We start from the raw sequence: 24,117 nt of genomic DNA, 5'->3' as shown, positions 1-24,117 counted from the left end.
AATTTGATGTGGAACGTGCTTTTGATGAGGTGGTGAGGTTGAAGTAGGAAGGGGGTTTTTGGTGCATGCTTGTGATTGGTTGGGATGGCGGCGAAATTAATCTCCGTGCACGTGAGGTGGGAGCTCTACCTGGTATTCCGCTGTTCTCTTCGACTGTGGCTTTGAAGGAGTACGTACGTACCCGTTGCAAATGCTAGAATGCCACGGTATCACCGAGCTCGATGCTGGGATGGTGATAAGCTGGCAGAGGTAGGCACAAATACTCGCGATTGACGAAATATTAGCACAGCACAGCCATACACAGACATATTAATCATTTCAACTGCAGAAAGAGCACCTCTCACATTCAGCAAAGTAGCATCACCATGTCTCGATTCTTCCCTCACACCCCTTATGCAGAAGAGCAGCCGTACTCACACACGCTCCTCTACAGCCACGTCCTCTATCGTGGCTTCCAAACAGGCACAACACTCGGTCTTGGCTCGGTTGCAATTCAATCTGCATACGGCTGCGTTCGTGGCAGAAGCTCAATAGCACGTGCAGCGATTTTACCTATCACTGGACGATGGGCTCTCGTAACGACGGCGCTCATGGTGCCTGCGACTTATGGAAGAATGTATGGAAGAGAAGAGATAGAGTGGCGGGATCGGTCGTGGCGGCTATTGGAGAATAAAGGACAAGTTGAAACGGATGATTGGTCGCTGATTGGTACTGTGGTTGGAGCGATGGCGGCCTTGCGGCAGAGTACGGTGAAGGTGACGGGAATGCGGAGGGCAATGAGAGTCGCTGGGGGAGCTGGAGTCGGGAGTATGGTCGGCGTGGCAGGTTATATGGCATGGCGGTATGGCGTGCATGGTGGGAAGCGAGAAGGGTGAGGAGACTGGCGAGGAAACGCTGATGGAGCGTCTGGATCATAAATGACCTTCGCAATAATTCATGCGACCTCATGCGCCATGCCTCGAAAGCGGAGAGTTCTGGAGAAGACGCACACGAAAATGTGTTCTGCAAGACCAATTGTGCGTCCAAAGCCAGCCCGAAGATCTTACTTGCAACGGACAGCGTAACCCAAGACCTTTGGCCTCAGCTTTTGTTGACCTTTATATCGACTTGGCAGCACCACATGGTATATTCATTTGCACGACGTCTCGTTGTCGATGAGATGACCGTGACCTGCACCGGGAAATCGAGCAGCGACATTTAGCACCTAGTCACCCACAAGCCATAATGGTCATCCCCAAGCTGACGCTGGCTTGGTAAGGTGCGAAGCAGGACCGCAATTTCTCCTAGATTTGAATCTCTAAGAGATGCAGAGCTCGAAGAAATCGCCTCCAGAGAATCAAAAAGACGTTTGCCTAGATCGCATCACCTTGACCCATGTGCATCACATCCTCGAGCCTTTTCGAAACGAACTCCAACGTTGCACACACAGGCCACAACTGGAGGATCAGCATATTCATCCCCGTCGTCGCCACTCTGATCGCGATCGAAGCATCTCTACCACCCTCCGAGCCAGCCAGGAGTGACCGGATCAGCGAGCGCATGCACGAGGTGTATCAATCAGGCGACAAAAGGTGGGAGCACGAATGCAACGAAGGCCGTTGCTAGTTCAGGAGTCACAGTAAGAACAAGAACGAAACCTTCTACCAGACGGTAAAACGTTCGCTTCACCGAATCTGAGCACCAGACCTACTCATGCTACCTAGAATTCTCGACCTGCATAACCTGAATCCTTCCATCCTCTCTCTCTCTTCCTCCTTGAAAAACGTACTCATTCGCCTTCACATCAAGAATAGCTTTATGAATCCACACAACATAATCGCTCCTTCGTCATCACGGGAACTTCCTGCCCCGTTAAATAAAGCGCTGGGAAGTGTCGAATGTGCGCGCTGGGCCTGCCGTCGATGGTGGATACATACATGTAGTTGTTCGTTGCACGGAGATCTTCTTTAGTTCTGCCACGATGGTTGTTGCATTCGTTAGAAGCGCTGAGGGCAGGGCATGTGGCTTGTCGCTCTGATATCCACGGAACTTGCTGTATGACAGCCGGCCGCCCTTCACAATGTATCGAGCACTGTGACTGTCAGCGAAGAAACACGGTCTGCATCAGGTGCCGCTTGATTTCCGTCGAAAAATTCCGAGAAGCACATGATGGGATGGATGGTGGACTGGAACATTTGCTTTTCCAAGTAAGATGAATTTTCATGATATCGTAAGCACTGCCCTATCTTGAAGCAGTCTGAATGAGCTCGGCCTGCTGAAACTATCTCTGGGAGAGTTCGCAGCGCTGAGGACCAAGCATCGCTGTTATAGCGTGGGCAACGATCCTGAAGTCCCGATGGTCGCTATCAATGCTCGCAAATGGGTATGGTATGTCGAAGCGTCGTTTTTTGTTGAGTATACTGCAGGAACGTACGGCCGCCTTGCGGAGGAGCGTTCCTGGGTGAGGCGGCCCACCTTAAGCCTCTATGAATGTTCGAAGCGACCAGATGTCGCCGATCTGTTGAAAATATGTTAGTCAGGGCACCCCGATTCAAGACATTTTCCATCTTACTTCGAGCTTCTTCTCTCCCGTGCTCAGCTTCCTCTCCTTAAGATAGTCGTCCCATCCCTTCTGAGCCTCGCGCCGACGCTCATCGTTTCCGGCGTACCATTCTTCATCGAGAATGGCCGAATAATTGTCAGTCTTGTCCTTCACGAGCTTGAAGATGCTCTTTGAGATCTTGAATTTCCCTCTCATAATTAGAAAGTTGACTGTGAGACCACTCAATCGACCCATATCGACGACTCGCAGATTTTGAAGGAAGCAGATGGTCTGGATTGAGAATGTGCAACGAAAAGGTATCTTGGAACACCGAAAGAGTTCGATCCTGAAGTCGCAGCACGCGTAGAATGTCGAAAGAGCTTCGTCGCGGACTTGACGGGAAACTCGAGTGATGGGTGGCTGAGAGGGCGTGAGCAAGGTCGGAAAGTCTGCAACGTAGAGCTCATAGACGTTGTTGCGAAGTTCAGGTGGTAGATCCATGAAGCCACGGAATTCAAGCCTGCTATCTGCCATCTCAAGGTGTTCGATCAAAGTGGCCCGGCCAACCTGCAGAGAAGGGTGAGTAACACGACGATGAGAGCATTCACCGATCTCAAAAAGCGTACCTTTTGGGGGTTTCGGTGAGCCCGCCTATCCGTTGCAAACTTGCGAAGCTCGGCATCGGTACACTTATCGTAGCAGATAAGACCCTTCTGAATGCGCGCCAGGTATTTTTCGGGAGATCGAGTCTTTTCTTTGTATCCTGCTTCGGCTAGCAGTCGGCGAAATTGACTTGGCCGGCCATACTGTGCCGGTTCCTTCAGGCGCCAGTACTTGTCGAGCGCATGCTGCATGGTGGACACCCTGCGGTCGCGTCGCGGATTCTAACGCGAGAAAAGGCGAGCAGAACCGGTTGGAACGTGCAAGTTGCCAACCTGGATCAAGGTGGTTGTTGTTTGTTTGAAGAAAGGCGCAGAGGTGGCGAGGTTTGATGTGGTCCGATGGTGTGATAAGATATCACGATGTTGATGCCCAGAAGTGAGGCAACCTAAGTGAGAAGTGAGTGGCGGAAGTGAGGCAATCTGTCAAATTCAGCAGACTCATATCAAACTTGTACATTCAGGTGGTACATATCACATACCGTCTCGCACTTATAGACGTCTCTCTTTCGCGCCGAACGCCGCGCCAATGCTTCTGGTACATATTCCGTCACTCCCCAAATTATCCTTTCTACTTCCTCGCCGTTGGCCCTGATACGCCTGCGCCGATAACGCTCGGCAGCTCTTCCGATCCCATCGAGAACAGGGTGCCAACAGCAAATCCGATGAGCGAGACCAGACCGACGGTGAAGAGAGCGATCAGCCAGAACTCCACGCTGACGTCCTTCTTCTGGCAAGCTGGTCCACCCCAGACAGTCGTCTTTTTGCCATCGCTGCTCTTGGTCGACTTGCACTGGCAGCTCCAGCAGTCCAGGCCTGTACTGCCACCGGGTGCCAGCGAGTCGGGATCGTGGTACTTCTTGCTGCATTCACCGTGTCCCGTGCAGTTCCTTGTTGCACTTTCGCATGCGGACTGCGAGGTGAAGCAGGCCGGAAGGATGCCGCGAAGTGGTGTAGTATTGTTGGCGAAAGAGGAGGCTGGAGCAGAGAAGCTCTGCACGGGCTTGAAGTCGTGTGTTTCTGTCAGAGGCTCCTCCTTTGGCGATCGGTCTCGCTTTGCCTTGATTTGCCGTTGCGGGATCTCGTAGGTTCCCCATTGGAACTTCTCTTCCTTTCCTTGCTTTGCAGAGAGGTCTGCCGGTGGCGAGATGAGCGCGGTAATGCTCCACTCGTTGCTCTTCGCAAGCTTCTCGAACATTGCACTGGCATCGGCCAGCGAGTCAGCGACGTAGAACATATCGCCATTCACGACGACGTTGTTCGTCTCCTTGATGTTGGCAAGGACCGCATCGTCCGAAAGGGCTGCGAGGGGTCGTGGGTCAGATTGCTTTATGAGGTCAACGAACAGACCTTTGCTGGCATGCGCTGCCGGTGCTGGAGACACCTGCACAGACGTATATGCTGAGCGGAGGCTGTCGACTGCGATATTCACAGTCAGAGTGAAGCCCGCGAATATATGGAGTTTCACATACGCTCTTTCCCTTCAGCGCCTTCGACCAGGATCAAAGCTCTCCTTGGGCCATCACGCTGCTCCGTGAACATGCGATGCCGCAGTCCATAGGCATTGATGGCATCGATCACTTCGTCCCTGGCTATATCTGCTCTATGATAGTCCTCCACGCCTGCCCTTTGCGCGAGCAGTAACCTCGCTGGCACGGGCGACAGCGTTCTCGAATGCGGGTCATGTCTAGGCTGCGGGTGAGGGTCGTATGTGAGGATATGCGCGGTGCTGGCCGAACCGATGCGCGCGCTCCAGCATAGCGCTGATATTATGCCCGTCGTGGTGAGCTTCATCGTCGGTGGCGTGGCGTGGCGAGGCGAGGCGATGAGATGGCGGTGGCGGTATTGATGCTATCGTGCCGTGCCTCTATGAGAGAGCTCGCGGTCTGCCAAGCCTCACCTTCGCTTCCAGGGTCGATTGATCGTCAGCGGAACTGCTTCCTCCGCCACCGAAACCTTCGAGAAGACGGCCGGCGATTGTTTCTATCACCTCACCACATTTCACTTTCGACATCTCGACCAACAAACACACACGGCACTTCTAGCCATTTCCGCAACATCGCGCACATGTCATATCGATAGCGACACCCTCTCACCACTTCTCTCGCCCTCCCGCCACGACTCTTTCAGCCGTCGACATGCACATGCTTCCCCGTACCTTGCGGCTGCGGCAACAGCCCATACGTCCGCCTCGCCTCACTCGATTATTGCAGCAACAGCGGCAAACACACACACAATCACCTCGTCTAATTCAAGTCCCTCAAAGACGACTCCTGTCACAGATCGCATCTCGGCAAAATGGCGGGACCGTACGATTTCAGCCTGTTCGCTTCAAGAAACCACGCCTCACTGTGAAGCGTGTAGCGATCTCTGTGATCATGGGTGGCGCGATGATGGCATATGTGCTGCTAATCGCAAGGGCGGCGGGCATATCAGTCGAGGTGAGCCTCGAGGAAGTAGAAGACGAGGGAGGGGAAGAAGAGGAAGAAGTTGAGGATGGGGAGGACGTTGGGTATGCCTCGGAAGACAGCTTATTCATTCCTCTCACTTGGAGCAAAAAGATGCCGCGCACATTCTATAAAGGCAGTGATCCAGAGTGGCAGGAGTTTGTGAAGATTGCAAAAGATAAGCAAAGGCATAAAAAGATTCAGGACGAACTCGTTCAGACGGTATACTCGAACTGTCAGAAGCATCCGATCATCAAGCAGCAGTTGGGAAAGGATGCCAAGATAGGAAAATACTGGCTGGACATCTCATTTCCAGATGGCCCGCCTCAAGAGTACGAGCGAAGCGGAATTGAGATTGGCGATGGCTTTGTGGCGTTGAGTCAGCAGAGAGTGACGCCGGAGAAGCAGTGGCGACTCATGCGTGCGCTTTATCCCAAGGCTGCGTTTGATTCGTTGTGGGCGGCTACCAGCGTTCTGGCGGGCATCCACTTTCGAAGAATCAAGCAGCTTCTGGGGTGGGAAGGCAAAGATCCTTTCAGTCCAGAAGAGCGATATCGACACGCGCTCGAGGTGATGGAGAAGCGGCAGGCTGCTAGAGATGGGAAACAGGTTGGTGGGAAAGCGCAACTCGACGCCGATGGTAATGCCAGCTCTATTGTTGGTCGTTCATCAGCGTCTGCGACGAGTACAGAAGCGCCGAAAACAGGGAGCGAGGGAGCAAAGAAACTACCATTCGGCTTTGAGGTGCCCATGCCTGGACATGCTCTCGGCGGGGAGGGCACGCACGACCTTCATATCGCCATGCATTCCTTCAGCTCGACAATCAGGAAGCAGTGGAATCCAAAGAAGATGGAGCCGCCGCGAGGGACGTTCGTGGTACAGGGATTGGTGGAAGTGCGAGGGTCGCGTGGCAGGGTGCTCTTGGATGTGCAAAGCTGCTACGACCCCAAGCAAGCGAGGTTTGTAGCCATGCACGCTTCTGTGCGGAACTTCAAGCGATGGAATCAGGCGCCCAAGGGCGGGCCTTGAGACGGATGAGAGTTGAGCATTGTAGCATTATTTGCTAAGCGTTCGAGCGTGGTGCGTTTCAGCCGGAGATGATGACATTACTGCATGGCATCGGAATGGGGCATGGAGCATGGGGCATGGGGCATGGGGCATGAGATAGCAGTGACTGGGGCGGTCGTTGTTGGATTCAATCGATTCATTATTTTGTTTGTAGACGGGTAGCGCTGAGCCAGAAAATCGAAGTATTGCTCCTTCACTCCTTACTGGCTTGACTTTTTCATTTCAAGTGGGTGCAGCATGGCTCGGCGAAAGCGCGGCAACACGCGAATGGAATCTCGACGCGACTTGACGACTTGACACCACATTCTGAAGCCAGGCAGCATGTCTGAGCCTCCTCCCGTCATCAACATATCAATATCCTCCTCCACGGCACCTCCCTCTCCAACAACCGGGCCAACCTCGACGCGTGAGAGATCTCGACCAACATGGGCAGTGATCGTGACATATTCTGACCCAAGACAGATCGACTGGCAACGCAATCTGCAGCAGACGCGCTTCAACGTCTTTCGGGTGCCGGTATCTCGAGCATCTCCACCGGCGTGAAGGATCTCGACAATGCCCTGATCGGTGGCAAGCAGTCTGCCAACGCCAATGCCAACGCCAACGCCAACGCCAACGCCAACGCCCATGCTGGCTTCGAGCGAGGCAAAGTTGCCGAGATCTGGGGCCCGGCGGGTTCGGGAAAGACAGCTCTCGCCTCTCAAGCTGCGCGCGAGGCAATCATCAAGGATGGCGGCAAAGTCGCGTGGCTCGATTGTGCGACGTTGCTGAGTATGGCCCGAATGAATGCCATCCGTGCACATCCACATACATCCAGAGACCAATCGGGAAAGCCGTTGGTCGATGATTCTTTCCACTACCAGTCAATCGCCACTCTCTCACACTTACTGGCTTGGATTGTGCACCCACCGCCTTCCTTTCCTCCGCATGCAACGACTCTGCTTGTGCTGGATGATGTAAATTCCCTGGTCGACCTCGATTACCCGCGACTTCCTTTGAACAATGGCAATGGCAATGGCAATGGCAATCGAACAGAACAGCAGAAATGGCAGGCCGGTCGTAGATACGCCATTCTTGCATCCTTGATCAAGGCACTCAACAAGCTTGCCGCCGTGCACAACTTGGCAGTAATCGTCACCACCGGCTGCAGCTCACGTATGCGCACTGATGAGGGACTCATGGCAGCTATAGCACCTGGAGTTGGAGGCGCAGAATGGGAGAATGGTATCTGGTCCCGCACGGTCGTGTTTCAAGACTTCAATGGCCGCTTTGCTGGTGTTCAGAAATGCCAAGGCCGAAATCTCATGCCTCTCGATGCCGTTGGAGACGTTAGGAACCCCATCGGATTTGAGATTGCTGAGCGCGGACTCGTCAAGGAGAGACATGTGGAGGTCGATTTGACGAGCAGTTCGCCGACTGCTGGACCCCAAGCCGCCAAGAATGTTCGCAAACGTGCATATGAAGAAATTGCAGACTCAGAAGACGAGGATCTGGATGAGTATGGATGGGCTGAGAATGATGAGGAAGTACTCGCCGCAGAGTCGTTGGCCAACAAGCAAAGCGAGAACGGCCAAGCAGATGGAGCGACTTGAGAGCTCTAACATTATCGTCCTCTCCAACCATCAACTACCTGGAATACGGTATCATTCGACCCCACATTACCTGGAAACACGACGTAAGGAATGCCGCTCCATTTCGACGACTCTTCCAGGCACTCCCACAATGGCACACCTGGAGCCGCTTGACCCACGACAGTGGCGATCTTCATGCCTAGTGCTTTCGACGCCATATCTGACGACGTGATGCCACCCTTGGCAATCACATATCTTGGTCTCGATGTCAAGCCGCTCAAGAAATGCACAAGCGCTCGGGCGACTGCTGAACCAATGTTCAGGCTCTCTGTAGCATCCGCACCTGTCACGAGCTTCCGACTGGTCATGACGAGCACGTCTTGGCCCCTTTCGATCTCACGTGCAGCTTCCTCCTGCGCTTGTTGGATGATAAGATCCGCGCTCATCTCGGACTCAAGTAGCTGATCCACTTGCAGCTCAATCGTCGTCAGCCTCGAACCGCTCTTCTCTCGGAGCACCTCCAATTGAGCAGTCGTCTTGGGCACATAGCTTCCCGCAATGATCAAGCCGCCAACCTTGGGATCGAGATGCAGCTGCTCGGCAGTTTTCGGTGGAATTGGAGCAATACCCAACTTAGCAGAAACCAAAGCCGCGCCGCTGCGATACAGAAACTTCCTAGACTTGCTCGCTGGCAAAAACATCAGCTTTGAACACGCAAATCGCAAACACAATCCACTTACCATCCAAAATCCCCAAAACAACAACATCCATATCACTCTCACTCGCCGCATTGACAACCACAACACTCCCCTTCTCAAACCCCATCACCAACTCCCTCACCCTCTCCGGCCCTCCAACCCTCACATCCTCCAACCCCAAACTCACAACCCTCTCCCTCAAAATCCTCCCCCCACTCTTCTCCACAACCCAATCCCTCAAATTACTCTCTTGATACCCAAACGTCGCATCCCTCGCAAACTGCGTCTCGCCCGCCGGCACCAAAACCCCTTCCTCCTCAACATAATGCACATCAGAGATCGTATACCTCCCCCCTTGCAAAAAGAACGGTGCGAGAATCCACAGATCCGCTTCCCCCAAGATTTCAGATACAACATCCGCTTCCAAAGGAAAATGTCCCCTCAACGTCGAATCCGATCGCAACACAATTTCGAACTTTTCCCCAGTCTCCCGTCCCGCGATTTTCAAATTTTGACAAATCTCGTGGAGCAGTGAGCGAGCTTGAGGGGCATGTAAAGCTCGAGAATTCGTTAAAATGAAAAACCCTCCGGTTGCGGAGGTGGTTGAGGAGGCGAAGGAGGCTTTTAATGTGGAGATTTCCCAGGTCATGAGGACTTGGATGTCGTGACATGTTTGGGTTCCGGTGGGGTCGTCGTCGAGGATTACTAGGAGAGGGGAGGTGGGGAGGCGGGATTTGATTTTTGGGCGCAGGTTCCCGTTAGCATCATTGTCGGAGAAGGGGGGTGGGAGGGTGGAGAGGAGGTGGTCTTTGTTTTGGCGGCGGGGAGGGGGCATTGGTTTGGTTGGGTTGGGTTGGGTTTCTGAGGTGAGGTGATGTGCGATTGGTATAGTTGGTTAGTAGACGCTGTTTTGATATGAGGAGGTTCGGCTAATGCACCCTGGCACACTCGGGCCGGTGGGAGTCAAGTCGGTGTTTGAAGGGATGTACTTAAGTGGAGCTTGATATATCGACATTCAGTGTAGTAATAGAGAAGCAACTGTACGAACGACCTTCAGGCACGCAAGAGCTTTGACACGGGAGTCCAAGAGATCACATTATCCAAGGCAGGAAGCCTGCGACTCCGTCTGCATTATTCTATCCATCCTCTCTCAAACCTCAGCAAAGCGTGAAGCATTCGGTCAATGAGGTGTCTTGCGAAGCGAATGTATACGGTCAAGTTCATAAATCTCATTTCTCTCCTTCATTTCGACGAATGATCCGTTGACACAAACACCTCGCCAGTCCCCGACCATGGAAGTCCATGTCATCGCTAGGTCGAGGAGATTCGATTCGCATAGACGCTCAACTCTTGCTTGCGTTTGTCTGTAGCGAAGGCCAGGGTAACAATGACGCAGAACGCGAAGAGAACCTAAGCCCCAGCCACATGGTGAATGGTTGGCTCCGAAGAATGCTACTGTGAATATGACGATGATTGTCACCTGCACGAAGGCGAGAGGCTGAGTACCATCTTCGCTTTGTTGGGAAAATTTCTTGGATGGATGGCGTTTTCTAACACAAAGGACGCAGCAAGACCGGCTGACAATTTGATAGACCTCCTGGATTGGATGCTTTCAAGAGAGCTGTCGAGATTTGCAAGTCGTTTGAGGCTGAGAGTTGAGATATCAAGTCTAGACTCTAGACTCTGCCTTTACAAGCCACATGCAGTGTTACCTAGGTACCAGTAAAGGTCGGATCTGTCCGTAAGTACGTACGTACGGCTACGTATAACGGCATGCATTCGGTCAAGCCTACAAAAAAAAAAAGTTCTACAAAGTCGCAACTACGAGATCGTGGGTAATCCTTTGTCCAAAACGCCATGCCCCAAAACATCAACATCGACTAATATCCTCTTCCTGCTCATTACTTCATATCAGCCGGCGTCAAAGCCTGTACCACCGACGTGCCGTCCATGAACCGCGTCCTGAAAATCCTGTTCGCATTTGCAAACATGCCGTCCTTCAAACTGACAACAATAAATTGACTGCCTCGGAATCTCGTGCGGATCAGTCTGCCAATGTTCTGGGTATGCGAAAGATCCAACGCGGCATCGACTTCGTCCAAAATGTACATGGGTGCAGGCGAGTATTGCAGCAGCGACAGGATCAGCGACAGCGCAATCAGCGATCGCTGACCACCGGAAAGTTCGGTCAAAGACTGTTTCCAGACCTTGCCCAAGCAGACCTTGACCTCGAGACCATCACTGATCTCTTTGCCCTCAGGTGGGTCGAGTTTGGCTGTGTTGCCTGGTAAGAGGTCGTTGAAGATGAGGCCAAAGTCCTCGTTGACCTTGGACCAAGTCTTGAAAAGAGCCTCCTTCTTGTACTTATCGAGCTCATCAATGGTGTCCTCAATCTTTCGCTTGTCCTTGATGACGGTCCGCATCATCTGCTTCAAGCTGGCCTCTTTCTTCTCCACCGAGTCGATGGTAGCCATCACCGCAGGATTAATCTTCTTTTTCATGCCTTGGAATCTTTCTTGAATGTTCTTAAGCTTTGATCGGCACTCATTCATGTTTTGTCCAGACCAGTCGTAAGGAGTGCCGGATCTGCCGAAGGAGGACTGCTCTTCCAAGATCCAATCATACTCCTTTTCTAGGCCGTGCACAGATTGCGAAGCAGATTGCTGAGCTTTTGCAAAGTTATCGATGGCGTGTCCGAGTTTTTGAGCCTCAAGCTTCTCGTCTGAAATTTGCTTCGTCTTGCTCTTGGTCACCTTGTCCAATTCGTCTATCTCCTGATCGAACGAGACGAGTTTCTTTCTTTCATCGTTAAGCTCGGCCTCAGCTTCAGCATGCTTCTCTTTTGTGCTGCTCTGATCTTGCAACTGTGCTTGAAGCTCTTCATCGTGACCCTTCAGCGTCGTCTCGGCATCATGGAGCTCTTCTTGCGCGGCTGAGAGATCGCTGCCAGTCTGCTCGGCATCAATGCTTGCATCTCTGACTTCCTGCTGAAGAGGCTTGATTGATGCTTGGGTCTTGGAAAGTAAAGTCTTCAGCTTTTCAAGTTCTCCTTGCAATTGCTCAAGCTTAGCACCTTTGTTGGACGAAAAGTCTTTCATGTCCTTCTCAACACGCTTGACGTCTTGTTCGGCCTCGGTCTGACGCTTCTTTGCCGATTGGATCTTCTCCTTGAGGGCGACAATGGTCTCCTTCATCTCGGCCACCGAAGCAATGATGCTACTTGACGAATTGCTGGCAATCTGAGACTCTGCAAGCTGGATTTCGTGGGTCTTGAGGTCCAATTCCTGCTTCATTTGACGCGCGCTCTTCAACTTCTGCGCATCGCGAGCCATGACCTGCTCCAACGCAGCAAGTTTCGCTTCTTCACTCTCAAGCTCTTGCGTAATTGCATTAAGCTTGCGCAGCTTCAGCAGGGCGCCGCCACCTGAGGCTGCGGATCCGCCAGAGAGAGTACCGCTTGGATCATATACGTCTCCCTCCACTGTCACGCTCTTTAGTCGCACAGATGGATCGAAAGTGACCCTCTTCGCTGTATCTGCATTGGCACAGATCAAGGTGTTGCCAAATACGTACTCCATGGCCTTCTCGATCTCATGGTCGTAGCCGATCAGATTAATGGCTAGATGAACCATGTTCGGACATAGCTTCTGCGCATTGCCTACGCGATCCGCTGGTGCGCGAGCCGGATCGATCTTGTCGAGCGGCACAATTGTCACTCGCTTTCTGAGCTTGCCGTGATCGATGAGCAGAGAAGATGTCTTGGCAGAGTCCACGACGATGTTGTATAATCGTCCACCAGCGCAAATCTCTAGGGCAGTGCTAGCTTCAAGTGACGAGTCCGGCAGGCTGAATAGCTGTGCGACAAGCCCTTTGACGCGTCTGCGGTCGAACTTTGGTTCCGGATCTGAGTACGAAAAGTCCATATTGATCATCTCTCTTCGCATACGCTCTGCATCGTTCTGCAAGACGCGTATCCGCTTCTCCAGTTGAGCCTTCTCTGCCTGCTGCTCTTCTTCCTTGCCGGGCTGGAAGCCCAACTTCTCGAGCTCCTTTTGCAGTTTCGCGGCTTGTGCTCGTAGCGACTCCATGTCTTTCAGCAGTCCAGCATTTTCCTTTTCTGCCTTTTTCGCCCTGGGCTCGTCTTCCTTGATGCGCGACTCGAGATGAGTGATCTTCAGCTTAGACTGTTCCACTTCTGTGCCCGCTTTACTTGCATTGTCGCGTGCCGCAGCGAGTTGGCCAGCATATCCGCCATCTGAGCCTGCATTGGAAGAGATTCCGGTTTGCAAAGTCTGCAGAAGCTCTTCTTTCTTCTCGACTTCAGATTTCAGTTCCTCGAGCTCCTTGCTTGCACCCTCGAATTTCTGCTGGAGCATCTGGTGTGCTGCCGTCTTTTGCTTCAGCTGCTTCTCCAGATCGTTGACCTGCGCCTGCGCTTTTTGCAATCGCTCCTGCTCCTCTGCCATAGATGATCTCTTCAGCTCGAGTTGTGTATCTATTCTCTCCAGAGCAATGGCAAACTCCTTGACAGCGTCTTCCAGCTTCGCGAACTTGCCGCCCTTCCTGAGCTCCTTATCTCTTGCAGCACGCACCTTCTCCTTGTCTTCTTCCAGGACGCCGATTTCCCTTTGCAGCTTTTCACCATTCTCTTCCAGCTGTGTTGCTCGCTCTTTCTTGGCCGCTAGATCTTGCGCACTCTGCTCCATCTTCTGCTTAGTCTTGACATAGTCGTACGCGACCACGAGCTTCGTCAAGCGCTCGAGATCACTTTGTGTGCTCTGAAACTCCAAGAAAGCGCGCTTCTCGTTTCGCAGCTTGTCCAACTTAGGCTCGATTTCCTCCTTCAGTAAGCCCTCAATCTCTTCCACTTTGGTCTGCTTCTTTGCCAAAGTCTTGAGCGCCTTCTCTCGTCGGTCCTCAAACATGCGCGTGCCTGCCGCTTCTTCCACCATGCCAAGAATCTCGGTGCTTTTCATGTTCAGCACTTTGGTGATCTTTCCCTGCATGATCAAGAAGTTGGGATTGTTGATGTTCAGCTGCACGCTCTGAAACAGGTTCTGCACGGTCTGCTGCTGGGCTCGATGTCCATTGACAAGATACTTGCTGGTGCCGCCCAGGACGATCTGGCGCGTGACGCTGATTGTTTTGTGCTCCTCAAATCCTATGGGCGACTTGGACTTGTCGCTGTTGTCGAATACCAAAGTGACCGAGGCCTTTGTGATGCCGGCCTGACCACGCTTGTAGATGAGATCGCTCGCACCGCCACTCGCACGCAGCAATTCGAATTTGCCAATTCCCAAGCAGAAACATATGGCGTCCAAGATGTTTGATTTGCCCGATCCGTTCAGCCCAGTGATGGCGTTGAATGTCTCGTCCCAGCCGGCGATGACGGTGCGCACGGCATAGGACTTGAAGCCGTCAATGACGAGCTCTATGATCCGCATGATTCCGGTCGTATATTGTAGTATCGTTGTCGTTGGGCGCGCATCATCTGCGTTGATGTTGTGCTCGGCCCTGATGCAAATGTTGTTTGGTTTGTTTACTTCGGAGAAACATTCGGCCCGGTTCATGGCGACGCTGCAACGCGACTTCTCCACGACATTATTTTCATGCGGCAAAGCTATCGAACTCTGCAACCTCTATCCTCTATAGCACTCGTTGTTATGACTCTTCGTGACAGGGATATAGTATGGCTAGTGTTGTAACATCAATGACACGCAGAGGCTGGTCGATCGCTTAGTCACCGAGAACGAGGCATTTATGTTCGTACCAAATGTCTCTCGGTTTCCGGTGCTCGAGCACAACACCCACCGTCTATGACTACATGTAGACTACACGCCGACCTCCCCACACGCCGTGGCATTGCAACGGCGGTCGTTCAGCGGCCACCCACGCTGGCCCTCGTGAGCTAATCGGCTCGGATCAGCAAATGAAAAGTCTTATCAGATCCGAGGGGCATGCCGAACTGCCCACCCTGCACCACAAATTACTCACATTACTCACACTTGGGCAAACATCGACCGAGCACCACTTTCCGTGCCTCAGCGACATGGAAAATGACTACCTCTATGTTGGCGTGTGGAAAGGCAAGCGCGTTCGGGAGTCTTAAAGCGGGTGTTCGGCCATGCACAAGACTCTATACCACACCTTCCTCCCCCAGCATCGGCGGCAGTGCCGTCAATGGGAAACATGCCGCGAGAAACGAGGACCCTGCCACCCAGCGGGAATTGCTCATGAACGTGCTCAGTGCGAGTGCCACGAAACGAGACGCGAAGCAGTATCTGGCACGATTCAACAGGCCGAGAAAGGATTCGCAAGGCGAGAAGCCAGATTTGTATGCACTGCTTGAAGACCGGAATGCGCGGAATCGCGCGGATCAGTCCAGGTTGGAAAAGACTGGAGTCAATCTGGGTGGTCTGTATGCGCCATCTAGAGCTATTGCAGACGTGCCGCAGTTCTCATCCGACGAACTTTCTCGTGAACAAGCCAAAGCGGCACCGCAAGAAGAGCTTCATGTGGCCTTGGCATGTCTCAAAGCGCCAGAAGCCATTGACGAAGACACTCTAGATGGACTGGCTCGGACCATTGCTCAGCTTGTGAAACTCGACATGCGCATAATATTGGTACTGGACATCAACATCAATAATGTCCAGGCCGAGAAGTATGCAGGCTCACTGGTGGACGTCAAGGCTCTTCGCAAAGCTTTCGCCCAGCAGGCCGATCGCTTGTGTGATGCTATTGATCGCCACAATTCTGAAGGAGCCCGATCAGTTCCTAACGCACTCGAAGTGGTGGAAGACGTATGGGAGAATGGAACAGAAACGCATGAGCTGCACGTCACCATGCCAAACACACTGATCGATCCTTTAAAGCGCGGCATGGTACCCATTATTCCTTCATTGGCGTACACCGCGTCTGGGCAATTAGTGCAAATTGCAGCAGCAGACATCATGACGACTATCACGAAGTACCTGATCGGCGTTGATTCAGCCGGGCAGCAGATAGCAGGTCCTCCAGAACCAATCTCGCTCGATCGCATAATTGTGCTAGATGCCATAGGGGGTATTCCAAGCAAAGACCGCGGAGATGGAGCTCACGTATTCATCAACCTGGAGCAGGAATTCGACAAAATCGAGCAAGAGCTGTCAGAGTATGCAGATGCAGCAGAGCGCAACCACAGCCATCCTCGAGGTTCAGCTTTCTACGATCAGCATCGTGACAATCTGGATTTGGTCCGAAAATGCTTGCAATTGTTACCTCCATCATCTTCCGCATTGATTACGACACCAGAGGAAGCAGCAAGCTCCTCGCGAGCGACAAAAGCAAATACACTTGGAGCAGGAACGAGACGGCAAAAGAATCCACTGATCCACAATCTGCTCACCAACAAGCCACTCATCTCCTCTTCCTTACCAGCCGCCCGTCTAGCTCATGCAGAAGGTGAAGATCCGAACACGCCCGTCACAGAAGCCAGCACCGTGCTGAGACGAGGCATGCCTTTGATCATCATACCAGCTGCTGACCGGTATCTTGGATGGCAAAGACCTCAGGACGGCAAGAGTATGCTGCGACTAGACGAGGACTCGCGAGTTGATCTTCCTCGGCTAGTGCACCTCATCGAAGACAGCTTTCGTCGCAGACTCAACGTGCAAAACTACCTCGACCGCGTCAAAGACCGCATCGCAGGCATCATCGTTGCAGGACAGTACGAAGGCGGCGCCATCTTAACATGGGAAATGCCACCCGGCGTGAACGACCCAAATCGACTCGTCCCCTACCTCGACAAATTCGCCGTCCTCCAAACCTCACAAGGCAGCAGCGGAGTAGCGGATATCGTCTTCCAGGCAATGGTTAGAAGTTGTTTCCCCGGAGGCGTATGCTGGCGAAGCCGCAAAGACAATCCGGTCAACAAATGGTATTTCGAACGCGCGACAGGAAGTTGGCAGATTCCGAATAGTAATTGGACGATGTTCTGGACGGGAGAGGATGTGGTGGAGAATGAACAGAAGTGGAAAGATTACGTTTCTGTGTGTGAGAGTATTCAGGCTAGTTGGGCGGATACTGGCAAGAAGCCTGACTAAAAATTCCAAACAACGGATAGATGCAACGAATGGATGCTACCTACACTCCCTCCCTCATCCCCGTCTCTCTACTCATTTCCTCCGCCCTCTCCCTATTCCCCACAACCTCATACCTCGCATCCATCTGCACCGCCCCCTCAATCCGAAACTCCCTCATCCACTCCGGTTTCCTGTCCACACGGGCCCAGGGGCATAAGCTCTGTCAATTCGATCAATTCCGAATAGTTCCTTCCTAATTCCTCAAACAGCCATCTTCAACTTCAACAAATCCCCCTCCAAAACCTCCCGCCTCTTCTCCTCAGAAAGAAACTCAGCCATATCCCAAGTAATATTCACATACCTCCCACTCAACCACTCCCTCCTCACCTTACTCAACTTGACCAAAGTATCCGCATAAACCTCTCGACTCTCCGTAAAAACCTTTCTCAAATCCTCATCCATCTCTCCTGCCATATCTGTAAGCACGTTTCCAGGATGTACGGAAAACGCCACGAGTCCTTCATCGGCGTATTCCACCGCAAGAAATTCTTGGAGGCGCGTCATGGCCATTTTTGAGATTTGGTAGGCGGAGAGACCGGGAGTGATACAGGTTGCTCCGACGGAGGAGATGGAAATGAGGGTTTTGAGGGAGGATTTCAGGACGAGGGGTAGGATGGCGTGGGTTAGGAGGTAGGTGCCGAAGATGTTGATTTGCACTGGATTGACATGTCAGTAGTGTGGGAGATGAAAGGGACAAGAGGTCTTACTCTGTTGCAACCATCTCCCAGAATCTTGTTGGTGAAGTTTGGATTCTTTCTCCATGTGGATGACGCCCGCATTGTTGATCACAACATCGACTTTCTCGAATTCTATCTCAATCTTCTTGACTCCTTCGTTAACGGAGTTCTCGTCGGCTATGTCGATTTTGACCTGTAGGACTTTTGGCTCCTTTCGTCCCGCGGCTTTGGCTGCGGCTTTGATCTCGGACTCTGTTGTTGAGAGGTCGCCTCGTGCTGAGATGGCGATTTGTGATGCTCCAGCTCTGGCGTAGGAGACCGCGATTGCACGACCGATACCTCGACTTGCTCCGCTGATGAAGACTGATTTGCCAGTGTAGTCCGATTTTGTAGGATCGATCTCAGGATAGGTATCGTTGTGGACGATTTTGGTCATGGTATAGTCGGCTGCGTAGTATTAGGATTTAATTTGTGCACCAGAATGCGTGAAGACAGACCTGGGCCCTCAATGGGGTTCCATACTCCCTTTGGCGGTGGCATGCTGGACTGTGTTGTTGGTCTTGGTGGTGAGCAGCAGATGAATTCTTGAAGGAAAGCATGCCAGAACTATGGACGCGACTTTATACTTGAATTTGCGACGCTGGTGATTGCTGCGTAATACGCTGTCAGCCATGGCGTTAGTTGGCGTTAGCTGATGAATTGGCCAGTCTTTGGATGAGATTCTGCAGGTAGCCAGTAGCGGCCAGCAGGAATCGGAGTTGATGCATCTGTGCTCTCTAAACGGACTTGACGAGACTGTTGCGCCTTGGCTCTCACGAACGCTGGCTTCGTTCTGATTCTAAGTCATACTTCTGCAGAATCGATGCTTTGTGATGACGCTGATTGAGTAGCGTCCTTTTTACCGTGGTACAGTGTCCTTGCCATGCCTCGCCTTCTAGGTCAGCCTTTCGCCGCCGTATCAATAAATGAAAAGCAAACGTGACGCCCGTGCCAGTCTATGCTCTATATTCCACATTCCCGCAATGCCGTTGACCATGCTCCTTGCTGTCGCTGGATGCAATCTATTTCTTCTCAGAAGTTTCCACCTTCTCGGCTGTAGGAGATGGTCCGTCCTTGGTGCCAGCACTGGATTCCTCCAATCTGCTGTCACTTGGGCCCTCAAACTTTGCCTGCTGTCTCTCGAGATCTTGCTCTGCTTCCAACATTTCCTGATGCCTCGAATCACTCTGGGCAAGTGCTTCGTCGTGCTTCTGATCTTCTGTCTTCTCGTCAATATCTTCCTTGTCATTGACCTTCTCTTCACGACCTGAAGCCTTCTGCTCTTCAGCCTGCTCGTTCTCCTCTTGGATGAGCTCTTGCTGCTCCTTGATGACCTGCAGTCTCTGCTTGTTGGTGGTGGCACCTTCTGCAGTGTGGACCTCAAGTTCGATCTCGTGGAAGAGCTCCTCAGGAATGCTGGAAAGCACAGCCTGCAGTGCTGAGAGCTGACCATCGAACTCGTTCTCCTTGCCCTGAGCGTACATGAAAGCGTTGCTCAACACAAGTAGAGTACTTGGCACACCATACTTGAGACGGAGGTCCAGCCAAAGCCTGAGATCATCTCGCAGACGTGCTGGACTCATGCCATGCGTCCGCAGTCCACGTGCGGCACATGCGTTCTGCAGCTCAGGGACAGAGAGCGAATCAACTCCCTCAAAGCTGATAGCCTTGTCGTCGCGCTTGATCTGTCGCATGCGGTGTCGGATCGTGTATCGAAGCATAGCGTCTGTGCCAAATGTGCCAAGGTTCATGTATCTGCAGATACCCACGAGCTGAGGTCTTGACAAGTTATCCAAGGTCAAGTCATCCTTGAACAGCTTACAGACCTTAATGACGTCTGACTTGGTTGGTTCCTCGCCCGTCGAACGCAGCTTGCGGAAAAACTCGGTGAACTCCTCCTTCTGCGCAGTCGCGGCAGAAATGGGAAGACCAGACTCCCTCATGGTTTGACGCAGGAATTTGGAAACTTCCTTTCTTGATGTCCGCAGCCTCATTGCCTTAGTTTCTTTGCTCTGGGCCCCTTCATATGTAGAAGGGAGCATGTTTGGGAAGAGTTTTAAAGCCACAGGTAACAGCAATTCCGCAAAAGGCACAATCACGAACACTGAAAATGGCACAAGTCGACCCAAATCTTGCACAGTTCTGGTCAGCTGGCGGTGCTCCCTTCGTGTGAGCTCATATCCGGCTGCCATCTTCAGCGCAAGTTTTGAGGAAATCTTGACCTCTGTCGCCAACAGCTTCGTGCCATCCCAGTAATGCTGCGCTTCGTGTTTGACCTTTTGCCACAGAGTCATCTTCTTCTTTTCCTCCTTCTTGGCCACTTCCTTCTTCTCTGCGTCTTTGTTCTCAGCAGCAGTCTGCGCTGCCAGTTGATTCAAAGCATGCCGTTCTGACGCAGTGGTGGGTGCGCTCTCTGAGGGCGTTGCGGAAGGGATGCTGATCTTCTGGTCGGCAGCATTCTTAGGGGCAGACTTGTCGGCGTCCTTTGGAAGTGGCTTCTTAGCCTGGTCCATGTTGAAGCCGGGTGGCGGGCCTTGGTTCTCTCCATGTTGCGATCGTTCGGTCGAGATCGTATGGCGCGGGACTACTATGGCGACTGCTGGCATGTGTCGAGGAAGTCTTGCAGCTCGAGAAAAAGCTGTTCTACTGCCATGACGAAGTAATAGGGGCGCAAGTTGCGCCGAATAGCGTGAGTTGATCATGCTGACCGGCAGCACGGTGTAAATGCTGTGATATGGTGGTCACAGCAGAGGGTGGAGGAGGCGCAGATGGACAGGTGGTGTAGAGGCGCAGGCGCAGGGTGATGATGTTGAAGAGAAGTCCTGCTGTTCACGTCAGGGGCAAGGGTTCGAGCATCGGACATCGGGCATCGGAGCGAAGCAGGCGAGAGCGACGCCTTGGCATTTCCGGGCTGCATCGGAGGAGCGTCTTTCACGGGTTGATGCCGCAAACGAGAATGGTAAGCAATCTCAGGCGAAGTGAATATGAAATGCTATCACATGCATGTACTTCGCCCACGTGAAAACGGTCTTCATCATGCTGATCACTCCTGCGCTATCTTTGTAGAGAGCACGGGATCTGGGCCGTGCTCAGGCCTCGGCGTCAGTGAGGTGGGATGGATCCATTGCGGAAGCCAGTTCCATTGCCGACCGCATCTCCATCTCGTCGCTTTCGCTACTCGCCGTGCATCTCAGCGCGCCCTGACTATTCCGCTGACTGTTGAACAACGTCTGCAGCACATTCAGCCTTCGCTCCTTTCTATTCCTTATTGCCTGCCTCAATCGACCTTCACCATGGCGCTGTACGATACAAGCTAGTCGTCGCAGTCCTCGAGAGACTTACGAGTCTTGATCACCAATTCGCCGAACGATATCACAAGCTCAGCGATAACAACACATCCACTATCGCACACGCCTTCACGCTCACGGTCTTCTCAGTATTACGATCGCGTACACAATGACGACCTTCAGCCTGCGCAAGGCAGCGCGTATCATTCTTATCGGCGCACCGGGCGTCGGCAAAGGCACACAAACTGAACGCTTGCTGAAGCGATTCCCTCAGTTATCAGCAATCAGCTCTGGAGATTTATTGCGCGACAATGTTCGGAATCGCACTCCTCTTGGTGCGCATGTCGATACACAATCTCCACTATATATACTGACATCGACCAGGTATTCAGGCTGAGGCTCTTATGAACCGAGGCGCATTGGTCCCCGACTCGATGATTCTGCGCCTCATTCGCAACGCTCTCACTACTAAAGGCTGGCTCATCCCAGCAGACGGCATCCAGCCCATCACTCTCAACTACAGCTCCGCCAGTGCAGACCTCAACCCTGCCGCCGCGAACGATGGGCTACCCCCGGACAATTGGATCAATCTGCCACTGGATCTTGACACTGGCTATCGATACAGCGACCATCCGGACGCATCGTTCGTCCTTGATGGTTTCCCTCGCAATGAAGCACAGGCAGCGCAGCTAGAAAAGATGGTGCCCGTCAATCTCGCGGTTCAATTACATACTCCAGCGGAAATTATTGCCGAGCGCATGAGCAACAGATGGGTGCACCCTGCAAGTGGGCGGGTCTACAACACGACGTTCAACGCCCCAAAGGTGAAGGGCAAGGACGACGTGACCGGAGAACCATTGATTCAACGAGAAGACGATAAACCAGAAACTTGGAGGAACCGACTGAAGACTTTCGAGGACAACAGCCGTGGACTACTCGACTATTATGACCGCAGAGGCGTCCTTTGGAAAGTCGAGGGCAACAGCAGTGACGAGATCTCTCCAAAGCTATTCCGAGAATTTGAGAAGCGATTCGCGAGGGATTTCGTGGCATTTTGAGCAAGCAGACCAGAATGCAAGATGAACATGCTGAGCGTGGCGTCTAGGCGCATGAGGGAGCTTGCTTTTTTGACGATACGAAGCTGCCACTGAGAATATAAGGATCAGAAGTGCGCGCGTATAAAGAGTTGTTGGAAATGAGATGTACAAAGAGAGGAAGACTGACTATCACTACTACCTTTCTTGTGGTAAACTTGGATGTTCATGGTGCAAGTTGGTGCGTCTTAGCAAAGCTCCAAAATATTTATTTCCTTGGACTTGTGCTCGACTTCCTTTTCAAGTTCAAACTGTCTGCATTTCGTCAAATCGACAAAGAGCTTGCTCATTTGTACTGCGAATGCAATGCCCATCGCTACAATGTTCATGGTTCTTGGCAGCCATTGTGGATCCAAAGTTCACAGAAACCTGCGCTAGCCTTTTTTCGTGGGCTCAAAGTCGACCACACCTCGCCTCCTCCTCCTCCTTCGACTTCCACGTCAACCTCATGCCAATCTTATTTTGACAAACGCAGTCATTACTAGGAAATGCTGCTACGTCTCGTTCGCATATCTTGTTTTTCGAACTTTTGTACATCTGCTGCTTGAGAAGGTAATTCCCAGCGATCCTCCGCAAGCTGATGACTGACCTCGGAAAATGCACTTTAAGCTCTTGCTAGGTGTTCAGCGCGTCTTTGGTATCTGAATGACACTGAAAAGTCTGAAGTTGAAAAGGCTAACGCTGTGATAGAGACCTGCTGGTCCAAACATGTCCACGACCCATTGGCGAAGACCAAGGCATGTCGGCCGATCGAGTGACCATTGTAGACAGAAGCTGAAATCTTGAGTTCACAAGCTGGGCTGAGATCGGTATTGTTCTCGGCTTCTAAAATCTGACTTGATAGACGGGGAGTCGTGGCCATCATGTGCTTTGAGCAATGTGATACGAGAAGAAAAGTGGGTCCATGGATGTGCGCACGCAAAAAGCAAAAAGATTTGATGGATTTCGAACCCACCGTGATTCGAACGCACAACCAGCAAAAGGAAGCGCCTGGGGGGCAAAAAAGTGTTCACGGGTTGGAATTACGTGGCACGCTCCCGCTACATCACTGGCCTCGAAGCTCCTGCTTAGGATAGGTGGAGTCCGTGGCACGGTCGCATCAGGCATTAATCATCTGACGCTCTACCACTAAGCTATCATCGCCTCCAGGTGCTGGAATAGAATTTCAGTCTGTTTATAACTACTAATTTGGCTTGGCAACGGGAGCGTTTCAAGCTTCTGCTTTCACGCTTGAAATCTGAGGTCAGCTTCATCCCATCAACTTCAAAACAAACACGACTTCGCACACAGACCATTTCGACACGAGACACACCAACACTCATGTAGATCTACAACAACCATTGTATCAGCCAATACCTTGTCGCATACTATGGCGCTTGAGAATGCGAAGCTTGCGCTCTTGACCAACTTCACTGCTCTGCGCGGTCGCGAAGACCTGTCCGACGTCACAATTCACTGCGGCTCATATTCGCACAGAGCGCATCACTTTGTGTGCTGTCTACACTCGCCCGTTCTTGACAAGCTTTGCGCAGAGGCAAAAGCAACGGCTGAAGCAGAGGCTAAAGCGAAGGCAGAGGCGAAGGCAGAAACGATTGCAGATGCGAATACAGCGGCAGAAGCAGAGCACTCAAGTCCTCCCGAGATCACGCTCGATGTCGACATGTATGGCGAGGACAGCGTGGAGCGTATGATCTCTTTCCTGTACACCTGCGATTACGAGGAGAAATTTGATTACGATGAATGGGAAGATCCAGAGCTGCGAATGTGTGTACACGCACGAATGTCCTTCCTTGCCCACCACATGGCGATGGATGCTCTGAAGGCGCTTGCTATGGAGAAGTTCGAGGTACACGGAATCATTGAAACTCATCGGAATGTAGGTGACTGACTTATTTTAGGCATATCTACAAACTCCGGCAACCATTTCGGGTCTGAA

General features: G+C 52.2%; 13 protein-coding genes across 13 annotated transcripts; 7 read left to right on the top strand and 6 right to left on the bottom strand.

Annotated features, from left to right (window-relative positions):
- Positions 1–365: 365 nt before the first annotated feature.
- On the top strand, positions 366–875 carry MYCFIDRAFT_37873 (uncharacterized protein; the record flags this gene model as incomplete). The annotated part of the gene is made up of 1 exon (XM_007931512.1): positions 366–875. The coding sequence occupies one exon, from the start codon at positions 366–368 to the stop codon at positions 873–875; it is 510 nt and encodes a 169-aa protein (XP_007929703.1).
- Positions 876–2,182: 1,307 nt separating this feature from the next.
- Positions 2,183–2,872, bottom strand: MYCFIDRAFT_183787 (uncharacterized protein). The gene is made up of 2 exons (XM_007932146.1): positions 2,552–2,872; positions 2,183–2,497 (listed from the first exon to the last, which is right to left on the bottom strand). The coding sequence occupies exons 1-2, from the start codon at positions 2,774–2,776 to the stop codon at positions 2,456–2,458; spliced, it is 267 nt and encodes an 88-aa protein (XP_007930337.1). The 5' UTR covers positions 2,777–2,872; the 3' UTR covers positions 2,183–2,455.
- Positions 2,873–3,620: 748 nt separating this feature from the next.
- MYCFIDRAFT_212285 (uncharacterized protein) lies at positions 3,621–4,979 on the bottom strand. The gene is made up of 2 exons (XM_007932145.1): positions 4,653–4,979; positions 3,621–4,599 (listed from the first exon to the last, which is right to left on the bottom strand). The coding sequence occupies exons 1-2, from the start codon at positions 4,972–4,974 to the stop codon at positions 3,752–3,754; spliced, it is 1,170 nt and encodes a 389-aa protein (XP_007930336.1). The 5' UTR covers positions 4,975–4,979; the 3' UTR covers positions 3,621–3,751.
- A 424-nt stretch (positions 4,980–5,403) lies between these two features.
- Positions 5,404–6,656, top strand: MYCFIDRAFT_204907 (uncharacterized protein; the record flags this gene model as incomplete). Its single annotated transcript, XM_007932144.1, has 1 exon — positions 5,404–6,656. Exon 1 carries the CDS (start codon positions 5,559–5,561, stop codon positions 6,654–6,656), a length of 1,098 nt encoding a protein of 365 aa, XP_007930335.1. The 5' UTR covers positions 5,404–5,558.
- Positions 6,657–6,740: 84 nt separating this feature from the next.
- On the top strand, positions 6,741–6,992 carry MYCFIDRAFT_178252 (uncharacterized protein; the record flags this gene model as incomplete). Its single annotated transcript, XM_007932143.1, has 3 exons — positions 6,741–6,815; positions 6,850–6,921; positions 6,948–6,992. The coding sequence occupies 3 exons, from the start codon at positions 6,741–6,743 to the stop codon at positions 6,990–6,992; spliced, it is 192 nt and encodes a 63-aa protein (XP_007930334.1).
- A 155-nt stretch (positions 6,993–7,147) lies between these two features.
- Positions 7,148–8,287, top strand: MYCFIDRAFT_38016 (uncharacterized protein; the record flags this gene model as incomplete). Its single annotated transcript, XM_007931517.1, has 1 exon — positions 7,148–8,287. A coding segment is annotated over one exon (1,140 nt), but the record flags the coding sequence as incomplete, so codon positions are not given.
- Positions 8,288–8,298: 11 nt separating this feature from the next.
- MYCFIDRAFT_37434 (uncharacterized protein) lies at positions 8,299–9,799 on the bottom strand (the record flags this gene model as incomplete). The annotated part of the gene is made up of 2 exons (XM_007931484.1): positions 8,299–8,946; positions 8,996–9,799. The coding sequence occupies 2 exons, from the start codon at positions 9,797–9,799 to the stop codon at positions 8,299–8,301; spliced, it is 1,452 nt and encodes a 483-aa protein (XP_007929675.1).
- Positions 9,800–10,865: 1,066 nt separating this feature from the next.
- On the bottom strand, positions 10,866–14,408 carry MYCFIDRAFT_37540 (uncharacterized protein; the record flags this gene model as incomplete). The annotated part of the gene is made up of 1 exon (XM_007931488.1): positions 10,866–14,408. One exon carries the CDS (start codon positions 14,406–14,408, stop codon positions 10,866–10,868), a length of 3,543 nt encoding a protein of 1,180 aa, XP_007929679.1.
- A 753-nt stretch (positions 14,409–15,161) lies between these two features.
- On the top strand, positions 15,162–17,097 carry MYCFIDRAFT_167512 (uncharacterized protein). Its single transcript, XM_007932142.1, has one exon. The coding sequence runs from the start codon at positions 15,198–15,200 to the stop codon at positions 17,043–17,045; it is 1,848 nt and encodes a 615-aa protein (XP_007930333.1). The 5' UTR covers positions 15,162–15,197; the 3' UTR covers positions 17,046–17,097.
- A 188-nt stretch (positions 17,098–17,285) lies between these two features.
- Positions 17,286–18,301, bottom strand: MYCFIDRAFT_38021 (uncharacterized protein; the record flags this gene model as incomplete). Its single annotated transcript, XM_007931518.1, has 3 exons — positions 17,286–17,740; positions 17,792–18,208; positions 18,259–18,301. The coding sequence occupies 3 exons, from the start codon at positions 18,299–18,301 to the stop codon at positions 17,286–17,288; spliced, it is 915 nt and encodes a 304-aa protein (XP_007929709.1).
- A 245-nt stretch (positions 18,302–18,546) lies between these two features.
- MYCFIDRAFT_212284 (uncharacterized protein) lies at positions 18,547–20,544 on the bottom strand. Its single transcript, XM_007932141.1, has one exon. It carries the CDS (start codon positions 20,500–20,502, stop codon positions 18,823–18,825), a length of 1,680 nt encoding a protein of 559 aa, XP_007930332.1. The 5' UTR covers positions 20,503–20,544; the 3' UTR covers positions 18,547–18,822.
- Positions 20,545–21,019: 475 nt separating this feature from the next.
- MYCFIDRAFT_70854 (adenylate kinase) lies at positions 21,020–22,401 on the top strand. The gene is made up of 2 exons (XM_007931610.1): positions 21,020–21,422; positions 21,472–22,401. Exons 1-2 carry the CDS (start codon positions 21,257–21,259, stop codon positions 22,143–22,145), a joined length of 840 nt encoding a protein of 279 aa, XP_007929801.1. The 5' UTR covers positions 21,020–21,256; the 3' UTR covers positions 22,146–22,401.
- Positions 22,402–23,550: 1,149 nt separating this feature from the next.
- MYCFIDRAFT_199365 (uncharacterized protein) lies at positions 23,551–24,069 on the top strand (the record flags this gene model as incomplete). Its single annotated transcript, XM_007932140.1, has 1 exon — positions 23,551–24,069. The coding sequence occupies one exon, from the start codon at positions 23,551–23,553 to the stop codon at positions 24,067–24,069; it is 519 nt and encodes a 172-aa protein (XP_007930331.1).
- Positions 24,070–24,117: the final 48 nt, after the last annotated feature.

The sequence above is a fragment of the Pseudocercospora fijiensis genome (assembly GCF_000340215.1).
Source record: "Pseudocercospora fijiensis CIRAD86 unplaced genomic scaffold MYCFIscaffold_8, whole genome shotgun sequence".
Lineage (NCBI taxonomy): Eukaryota > Fungi > Ascomycota > Dothideomycetes > Mycosphaerellales > Mycosphaerellaceae > Pseudocercospora > Pseudocercospora fijiensis.
This window is presented reverse-complemented; position numbering and strand designations above follow the sequence as displayed.

Excerpts from the sequence above, each read along its gene's own strand:
- MYCFIDRAFT_183787 (XM_007932146.1), bottom strand. The coding sequence starts at position 2,776 with ATGGGTCGATTGAGTGGTCTCACAGTCAACTTTCTAATTATGAGAGGG. Across the intron at positions 2,498-2,551 it reads CGGGAGAGAAGAAGCTCGAA|ATCGGCGACATCTGGTCGCT; the intron begins GTAAGATGGAAA and ends TATTTTCAACAG.
- MYCFIDRAFT_212285 (XM_007932145.1), bottom strand. The coding sequence starts at position 4,974 with ATGAAGCTCACCACGACGGGCATAATATCAGCGCTATGCTGGAGCGCG. Across the intron at positions 4,600-4,652 it reads AGGCGCTGAAGGGAAAGAGC|TCGACAGCCTCCGCTCAGCA; the intron begins GTATGTGAAACT and ends TGAATATCGCAG.
- MYCFIDRAFT_167512 (XM_007932142.1), top strand. The coding sequence starts at position 15,198 with ATGAACGTGCTCAGTGCGAGTGCCACGAAACGAGACGCGAAGCAGTAT.
- MYCFIDRAFT_212284 (XM_007932141.1), bottom strand. The coding sequence starts at position 20,502 with ATGATCAACTCACGCTATTCGGCGCAACTTGCGCCCCTATTACTTCGT.
- MYCFIDRAFT_70854 (XM_007931610.1), top strand. The coding sequence starts at position 21,257 with ATGACGACCTTCAGCCTGCGCAAGGCAGCGCGTATCATTCTTATCGGC. Across the intron at positions 21,423-21,471 it reads TCGGAATCGCACTCCTCTTG|GTATTCAGGCTGAGGCTCTT; the intron begins GTGCGCATGTCG and ends GACATCGACCAG.